Source organism: Gouania willdenowi, chromosome 7, assembly GCF_900634775.1.
Source record: "Gouania willdenowi chromosome 7, fGouWil2.1, whole genome shotgun sequence".
Classification (NCBI taxonomy): Eukaryota; Metazoa; Chordata; class Actinopteri; order Blenniiformes; family Gobiesocidae; genus Gouania; species Gouania willdenowi.
Genome location: NC_041050.1, coordinates 21,579,521 through 21,589,012, shown reverse-complemented (window position 1 = coordinate 21,589,012; position 9,492 = coordinate 21,579,521). Strand labels below are relative to the sequence as shown.

The 9,492-nt window shown below is 41.7% G+C and overlaps 1 protein-coding gene across 1 annotated transcript; it reads left to right on the top strand.

Moving 5' to 3' along the window:
* The first annotated feature begins 6,573 nt into the window (after positions 1–6,573).
* On the top strand, positions 6,574–9,230 carry LOC114466699 (uncharacterized). The gene is made up of 6 exons (XM_028452337.1): positions 6,574–6,703; positions 7,214–7,447; positions 7,621–7,809; positions 7,993–8,092; positions 8,943–9,174; positions 9,216–9,230. Exons 1-6 carry the CDS (start codon positions 6,574–6,576, stop codon positions 9,228–9,230), a joined length of 900 nt encoding a protein of 299 aa, XP_028308138.1.
* Positions 9,231–9,492: the final 262 nt, after the last annotated feature.

Sequence of the window (9,492 nt, the reverse complement as noted above, 5' to 3'; positions counted from 1 at the left end):
ACTGAGAGTGTTGACCCTCTGATAACACACACTCAACTGAGCAAGGGCTCTGCCCCCCCTTATATAGACTCTGAGCTACTGATTGGAGTCAGCTGAGGGAGAACATCACAGGTGCAGCCTATAGCTCCTGATTGGTCCTCAGAAAACCTTTGACAATCTGTCCAGGGTTGTGTTCCATAAAGGAGGGTTTACAAACTCTGAGTCTATCCATAAACTCTGGGTCAACATACCCCACGATGGGAAACTCTGGGTATCTGATTCTATTACAGCTGGTATGAAGTGGGTCAATCAACCCTGAGTATGGAAACCTTGGGTTACTTTTATACATTCATCTATATTACAGTGTTAAACAATGTAAAGTCAATGTTGAGCCATAAATGTGTATTCATTTAAATTGACTTTTTCGCCTTTACATTACCACAGGTTTGTATTCAGAGAACTTTACTCCAGACGTCAGTAGATGTTTTAATGCAGATCAACCTCTCAGTGACTTTCAGTAAATGCTCTGTATCCACAAAGTTAGAAAGAAAACTACAGTGAGCAAAATAAAAATTAACAAACCTAATGCAACACATCATTAGTAATGATGTGAGTACATCTGTGGTGTGTAATGTTACTAATGTGTGCCAAGGTACATAAAAGTGTTCCTTAAGAAGCGGTGTTCAAGTGGGCGGAGCCAGGTAGAAACCCAGGGTTTCTCTGACAAAACCTGTTAGCGTTTAGTTCACAAACAACGTTGCCATGGTAACAGACTCAGAGAAGAACATACCTCACTTTTAGGAATCGGATACTCAGAGTTTCCCTCATTTGAGCCCAAACATACTTAGAGTTTGAAAATAACCCGCTTTATGGAATACCACTCCGAAACATGTGTGGAATAAAACCTGCACTGCCATGAACGATTAGGGAACCTCTAATGCAATAATGTCTCTCAAAATGTAACGTTTTTGGAAATCTACTAAGCTTGAAATCCATATACTACATCACAGGGACCTAGTGTCTTCCCTAAAGGCAGACATACACTGTGCAATTTTTGGCCCATTTTGAGTAGACTTTTGACTTGTGCGACTATTTTGTAGGATCGTGCGAGTCTCTGCTAGATCATGCATCGTGTAGTATACATAAGGTCACGAGAAGCAATTGACACCTCACGACCAGCTCCCGATCAAAAATCGTTGGTCGTAAGGATATCAAACATGTTTGAAATCCAGTCGCTCCTCGTGAGGGTATCTCACAGTTGAAGCAGTGCCACGGAGCTGCTTACCGTAAACGCTCACACTGCGCATGCGCGAACACCGTAGGACCGCAGGAAAATTGACGGACTGTCGTGCCCACGTCTGTCCATCCAGCTCCTGGTTCATCACATCACCATCTTTTCTTTTTTAAAGGGGACAAATCATGCTAAATCCACTTTTTTAGCCCTTAAATGCATTTTGTTGTATATTTAGAGGGCTTAGAAGTACAGAAAAAATCAAATTAGTCTCTTAAGGTGCTCCATTGATATCTTTATATTCTGTTTTGGTCATATTTTTCAATCTGTTTCGATTTTTCTATTCTCTATTACGTGTTTTGAACTATTACATCACAGTATTTGCAGCGGAACTGCCAAATTAGGACATCGACTCCAGGCCCAACACTTCGAGCAATCTGCCATTTTTATTTCTCGCTGTGATTTTGTAGTCCAAGCTCAAGGATGCCGAAGTTACGAGAGGATAAGTCAAAATGTTCGGTTGTTGGATGTAGTAACCCACACGCTTCATTACACCGTCTCCCAGCATCAGAACCTTTTCAAAGTGCCTGGTTGAGTTTTATTTTTCACAGAAATGTACCCACATCTGTGGGTAAGGTCATTTTCGTGTGCACAAAGCACTTCAAGGATGACTGCTTCATCAACCTCCGGCAGTATAAAGAAGGATTTGCCGAAAGACTTTGTCTGATTGAGGGTTCAATTCCTTCTATCTTTGGAGACGAACAGAGCACTTCGGTAAGCTGTGAATAACGCTAAAAAGTGTGATGATAAGACGTCCCTGTCATTGTTTTGTTAGCATTAGCAGTTGCACCGTCTTCATATGTTCGCGCCGTGTGCTCGTTTTAGATCCTTGATGATATGGCCTACGTGATTTAATTTAAGTCTAAAGTTTTCATTAGTCATTTCGCCGTTTTTGTCTCCAAAAAGACTGTATTAAAATGCATTTTGTGACGTTAGCTTGGCACTAGCGTTAGCTCGATGCTTGTGTTAGCTCACTTGTTAGGGTTCTGCAGGTTCATCATCTTCATTTTCATCTCGCTCCGCTGGGTCCGACTCTGGCTCGAACATGTAAGGCGGGATGGACAAGTCTTCCGTTGTTGACATTTTGTAAATAACCTCTGAATAAAAAGTTTATGCGCTGCTACATAGCCGTATCTCTTCTATCAAACTACAAAAATGGCCAAGCAGGGTGGAGTTGAACCGAGTGTCACCTGAGGAGGGGGCAGGGTATGAAGTGTCTCATTTGCATTTAAAGAGACCGCACCAAAACGAGTTGCTCTCAGAAGCACATCAGAAAAGGGGTAGAAAAGGGGTGGAGCTATAATAATGAGGAATTCAGACCCAAGCATTGCAGTTCCGCTTTATATAGACCACAACTGTATGATTTATATCTGAAAAGAAAGGATTTAAAACCATGATATGTCCCCTTTAAAGCTCTTTTTGCTGAGATTTGTGAGCGTCTCTCCACTTCTGGGTTTTTCTTCTTCGTCTGTTTTAATGGTGATGCTTCAGTGTTCTTCTTCTTCTAATTTGTACGTTGCATTTCCGGAAGCAAGACCCTGACGTGTCGTGTATGAACGTACAGTGTGAGAATAGTGAGCTGTGAACATTCGTGCTCTGCACATGAGTCGCACAGTTTGAGCTCGAGCTGAGTGCAATGATTGAAAAAAATCACACAGTGTATCACAGCCTTAAACAAAACCATCAAGGAGGCCAGAACTAAGTACTTTTCAAAACTGATTGCATCCAACAAAAGGAATCCTAACATCCTGTTTGACACTATTAACTCCATTGTAGCCACTATGGCTATTCCTGTGCTCTGTAAGGAAGACAGCAGTGACTTTTCCGGGACATGAAAGATAAAATCCAACCACTTCCTTTGTGAAGCCCAACTCCAACTGAACCTCCCTCCCAAATGTGGTCCTCTTTTAATCCTGTGTGCCTAGAAGACTTCTCTACACTAGTGGGTAAAATGTAATTCTCCTCCAGTTCTGTAGATGAACGTCCATTTAAGCTCTTTGTAAATGCCTTTGACACAATTGGACATGGGTGACAAAAATGTTTAATTTGTCGCTCTCCAGGCGTGTTTTCTAGCTTGTTCAAGCACGCTATTGTGGAACCAAAACTCATAAAACCCAGTCTGGACCAATCAGACCACATTCTAAACTTCTGTTCAGTGGTTTCATTGCAACTCTCATCATTTCTGGAGTTGCATAACATCTATGAAACGTTTCAATCAGGGTTCCGTAAATCCCACTCTACAGAGACTGCACTTTTAAAAGTGTCCAGTGACATCCTGATGTCTGCAGACTCAGGGAGATGCACAGTGGTGGTTCTATTGGACCTCTCCTCAGCCTTTGACATGGTGGACCACCTGATTCTAATGAACAGGTTACCCGAGTGGTAGAGCTTTCAGTGTGTCTGTAAACCATATAATGTCAGTCGAACAATCTGCTGTGCGGTGAGTCCCAAGGCTCTGTTATGGGGCCTCTCCTCTTTTTGCGGTATGTTCTCCCTCTCGGTCAAATAATCCAGCAGTTCAGTGATGTATCCTATCATCTATTTGCTGATGAGCTCCAGTTGTACTGTTCATTTAAGACCTCCGAGGTCCACAAACTGAGTTCCTTAATCACGTCTCACACAAGTGAAGCAGTGGTTAAGTGATAATGGTCTTCAACGAAACTCTGCTAAAACTGAGACACTTATTGCCCCAGATAGTCAGTGCAACTCCCACTATCAAACAGCACTTTCCTTTCTTTTCCTCCAAAACAAAACTGAGGAATTTAGGGGTGATCCTTGTCACTGGAGCAACACTGTAGACAGCTGGTTAAGAGCTGCTCTTTTCAGTTGCGTAATATCGCCAGGCTCAGGTCCATGAAGTCAAGAGAAGAGCTCAAAATGATTATTCATGCTTTTGTGTCCTCGCGCCTGGACTACTGCAACAGCCTCTTCACGTGTCTCAATAAAAAAGAGCTGGTTCGGTTGCAGTCAGTCCAAACTCAGCTGTGAGACTTATGACTAGCACCAAAAGGAGGGCCCACATGACCCCTGTGTGGAAATCTCTTCACTGGCTCCCTGTTGAATTCAAATGTTAGTGATAGCCTTTCGCGACCCCTACATGGTCAGGCCCCCTCTTACATTTCTGAACTTATTAAACCCTACAACTCCACTCGGAGCTTGAGGTCGTCAAGGCAGAACTTGTTGATGGTTCCATGTACCTGCTTTAAAACCCAGGGAGCTCAATCATTCAAAGCTACTGCGCCTCGACTTTGGAATGAACTCCCACTCGACTTGTGCTCCCTGGACTATGTGGATATCTTCAAAAAGCGCCTGAAAACATATTTGTTTGTTATAACATTTGAGTCCAACCGACTCACACTGCCATTGACTGTCTGCTTGTTATGTTTCTTTTTTTTAAGATGTTTTCCTATTTGTTTTATTACTGTGAAGCACTGTGTGACTGTCTGTGAAAAGTGCTGTACAAATAAAGTTTACTTTACTTTACTTAATACCGTTTAATAAAATATGCTTGTAGAACAGTTGGATAAAGGAAATATCACACTGGAAGTTGTGCTGTTGTGTTGAATAATTAGCACTGATGTGGTTATCTACAACCCAATCACACTAGTTTACGTAATAATGTACATCATTTGTAATTAAAAAAAAATCTCTCTTTCTGAAAACAACAGGCCCAACAGGAGCCCCTCCCCCTCCAACTTATTACAGCAATTATATTACAAAAAAGAGCATTTGGTTTTTAGTTTTTTTTGTAAATTACCATTAATACTATACATCATTCGAAATAACTTTTTCAAATATCTCTAACACTGCCATGTAGTGGCAACTTGATACAGTTGATTCATGTGTTGGCATGAGGAAACATTGATGTAGAGAAGCATCATCTCCTTTGTGAATGAACCAGACTGAAGGAGTTGGAGAAAAGCCAATAGGTGGTAGCACAGATGTTATCAGTGGTAGTTGGTCCAATTAAAGTATATATCAATCATCTCTAAAGTAATCAACATTAGCTGATACTGAATAAATTGTCTAGTGAAATTATTTCACTTCAAAAACCAAAGCGTCTAAAATCTGAATATCTCTCATAGCAATTAATTTATAACATGTCTGTAATCTTTCAACATTTGCAGGTTGCTTTAAGACAATGTTATGATTACAAAGAGACAATCTGTAATGCTTGTTGTACAGGAGTGTTTTGAAAATAAATATTTAAAAAAACACGCCAAAAAACCCAGATGCATTAGTTTATTTGACCATTACACTATTAATTACCTTCTGCATCTTGGAGATAGTCCCTCCAGAAAGTATGGACCACCTCCTCAGCAGCTTTCTTGTTGCTCCTTCTGGAGAGAGAAGAATGCTGAAAAGATCATCCACCTGGTCAGTGTTTGGTTCATAGCATAACGGGGGTCAATAGATGTCTGGATGTGGCAGTATTTGGTCCAGAACCCCAATACTTTTTAGTCCTTCACTGAATCTGTACAAACGTGGAATTTTGTCCAACCCACACTTGTACACTTTAAATTGTCCCCAAGTTTTAGACAAACAAAATACATTTAGTGAAGCTAGTCTTACAGCTTGTTAGATCAATCTCAAAGGGAGTAACAATCATTTTAAATGAACCCTTTGGATGACCTGAAACGTGACAATGTACCAGTAGAGCCCTGTCCCTATGGACCCCATAGGCCTCAGACATCCTGCAATGTGGTATAGCAAAGGTGTATTTGATTTCTCAGGGTCCTCAACAGCTACTAATAAGTTCTTGTGATGCTAGGTATCTGAAAATGCAACTATTAGTAAGTTATTAGTAAAAACCCAGACACTAGTGGTCTGTACGCTACAGAATGTCTAGAGGTTCCGTAATAGTTCATGGCAGTGCAGGTTTTATTCCACACATTGTTCTGGACAGATTCTCTGAGGACCAATCAGGAGCTATTGGCTGCACCTGCGATGTTCTCCCTCAGCTGACTCCAATCAGTAGCTCATAGTCTGTATAATGCTACGTTCACACCAAACGCGGTTTCTGCGGCACAAGCAAACAGATTACATGCAAAGTCAATGGTTTAGACGCGCTGGGAGGCGAATTATTCGCCGGTGGGGCGGCGCGGACTGTTTCGCACGTTGAACGCGAAGGCTACGGCAAGCGCGCTCCCGATTTTCGCGTTATTCGCCGTACGCTTGAGTTGAAAATATTGAACTCCAGCGGCAGTTTCGCGTGACGCGCAGGCGCGAACGCCAATCAGAGTCCTTGTTGGCAATGACGTCATGCCGTCAACGCGGAAACCAGTCCACCCACCTATTCAAACATGGATGACAAGCTAATCGTAGCGGTGTGTGACCACCCTGAGCTGTACAACACAGCCAGTTATTGGTACCGGGACCGGACCAAGAAGGACCTGGCGTGGAGGATGATCGGCGAAGCGGTGGGACTAGCAGGTAAATCTTCTTTCTCTGTAGTTTTCATCTTTGAAAGTCGGCAATGAGCTAGGATTTGCAGCTAATGGCCGCTGTGTCATTTTACCGCCTTTTTCACTTGTGGTTCATTGAATTGAATTAGAATTATATAGTCTTCATAAACAAGTACAGAACAAACAACACCCAGTAGTTCAATTCTTCAGCCGAAAGGGTATAGGTTGAAGCAAAGCTTATTTCACATCACAACATAAAAAACCAGGTTATCTACACACAAAAAATATTTAACTTATATTACTATTTTTACAATACACACTCAATATAAGTTCTGCACAGTTTTTATATATACAGTCTGTACATGTATATTACATAATATTGATACACTATTTCATATTTATAAAACAGACGTCATCAATTAAATTTAGAGTGGCAATATATAAATTAATAAAAACATTTTATTTTATTTAGTAAGGATTGATATATGTTATACCGTTGTATACATATTATTGTTTATTTTTCTGCTGTTTATGACAGCGGATCTCTGCCGTAAAAGGTGGAAGGGCCTGAGAGACACGTATTTAAAGGAAAAAAGAAAGTGTCTGGAGAAAAGGAGTGGGTCAGCTGCAGGGCCATCAAAAAGGTGGAAATACTCTGCGGTCATGTCCTTCCTCGACCCCTTCATTTCACCGAGAGACACCAGCAGCAACATGGTGCAGGGGGTTGAGGAAGACAGGGCTGCAGAATATGGTCATCCATCAGAGACTGGAGGTTTGTTTATCAGTGCAGACATATATACATATAGAAAAATGTATCTGCTTCATAATCAGACCTTTATGCACAATAGGACTTCTTCTAGTGTGGGTTGGGGGGGGGATAAAAATCTAGTATCATGATTTAAAATGTATAGTAATGTTTCATATCGCATGTTTGTTGTCACTCAGAGGTAAACAATGAGGGAGAGGAAGCAGAAGGTGAGGGCGAAGGAGAGGATGCTGGTGGTGCTGATGTGGAGGCTGGTGGTGCTGATGTGGAGGCTGGAGGTGCTGATGGGGGTGCTGCTGCTGTTGCAAGGGTTCCTGCTAATGCTGCAGCAGCATCTCCTGCAGGATCAAGTGCAGCCAAACCATCTGGTATGATCATAACAGAAGTTGTTTTGCATTCTGTTATAAATACAATGTATCTATAAATGCTTGGTATATCAGTGATGACAATGTTGATCATTACCTCGATTAATTAAAATATATCTATGATCGTATTTAAGTAACAGTGACTTGATAAGCTATTAATATATGTTAATATATGTTTCTTTAAAGGAAGGAGAGCAAAGAAGAGACCCAGCCAAGGCCCAAGTGAGATGGACCTGGTCATCATGGAGGCCCTCAGAAGACCACCTCCTTCTCCACCACCACCTATGTCGGCAGATGAAATGTTTTTAAAAAGCCTGCTTCCTACCCTGCAAAGAGTGCCCCCAGAAAACAGGGAGTTTGTAAAATTACAAATGTACAAAGTACTTGTTGACAATCTTCCGGTGACTCTAAATTTAGAAAATTTTGAATAGGTTTTAGATTTGGCTGGGTGGGGTGGGGTGGGGGCACTCTTTGCATGGTAGGAATCACATTGTAAATAGTTTAGTTTGAAGTTTTATAAAGTTAATGGAAATAGTTTGTTTAAAATTGAGGTATTATAAAGTTCATGTGAATAGTTTGTTTAAAATTGAGGTATTATAAAGTTAATATAATAGTTTGTTTAAAATCGAGGTATTATAAAGTTAATATAATAGTTTGTTTAAAATCGAGGTATTATAAAGCTCATGTAAATAGTGTTCTTTAAGGATTGTTGAGTAAAATCACATTTTCAAGTTGACATTCGCTTTCTTTGTATATTTTACCAATGCATCTAAACATCTATATGTGTACTCCACATCAAGGTTATATATAATGTTCATATAAGAATTTAGAGTTTCCTTATGTCTCTGTGAGACCTTTAATGCCTTAACTGAATTTCTGAGGTGAGGTTTCAGGGATTGTTTATGTCTGGTTAAAAATGAAGATGGCAAATGTCTCTCCCCCAATTATCCATATTTATTATACACATGTTAATGCAGTAGGAAGTATGCTCTATAGACGTATGTGGTTGGCTCTTAAAAGAGCCGTTTTGTGTGCGCTGGTGCACTATGACAGCCTGCTGTCTTGCCACGGAACAGCTCCCTCTGCAGAGAAGTATGATGTGAAGACCTCTCGCACCCTGATGGCCTCCCGTCCAGAGTAGTTGGCGGCAACTCTTCCCAGTCCTGGCAGTGGCTCCACCTCAGCAGTCGGATTGTTCGCACTGGCTGTGGTAGATGTGTGTCGCAGGAAGTTGTGCAGAACACAGGTTGCCTTCACACATTTCTCTGCAACATCTACCCTCACCTCCATGGCACGCCTGTACATTCTCCACTGAGAGGAGAGGATGCCAAAGGCGTCTTCCACCACCATACGAGCCCGGGACAGACGGTAATTGAAAATTCTCTGCTCTCTTGGGATGTTGCGCCCAGGAAATGGCCTCATGAGGTTTTTCCTGAGTGGAAAAGCCTCATCGGCAACAGACGCGTGTGGCTGTGGCCCACGGTGGTCTGCCCCTGGCAGTGTCTGGTCTGCAGGCTAGGGGAGGGTGCCGGCCCGGAGAGCCTGACCAAACGTGGAGTTGGCGAGGATCCCTCCATCACTTGTTCTCCCATAGCCCCCGACATCAATCACCCGGAAACAATAATTTGCGTCTACAACTGCAAGGAGAACTAAAGAATATGTTCCCTTGTAGTTGTAGAACATTGA

Excerpts from the sequence above, each read along its gene's own strand:
- LOC114466699 (XM_028452337.1), top strand. The coding sequence starts at position 6,574 with ATGGATGACAAGCTAATCGTAGCGGTGTGTGACCACCCTGAGCTGTAC. Across the intron at positions 6,704-7,213 it reads CGAAGCGGTGGGACTAGCAG|CGGATCTCTGCCGTAAAAGG; the intron begins GTAAATCTTCTT and ends TGTTTATGACAG. Across the intron at positions 7,810-7,992 it reads AAGTGCAGCCAAACCATCTG|GAAGGAGAGCAAAGAAGAGA; the intron begins GTATGATCATAA and ends GTTTCTTTAAAG.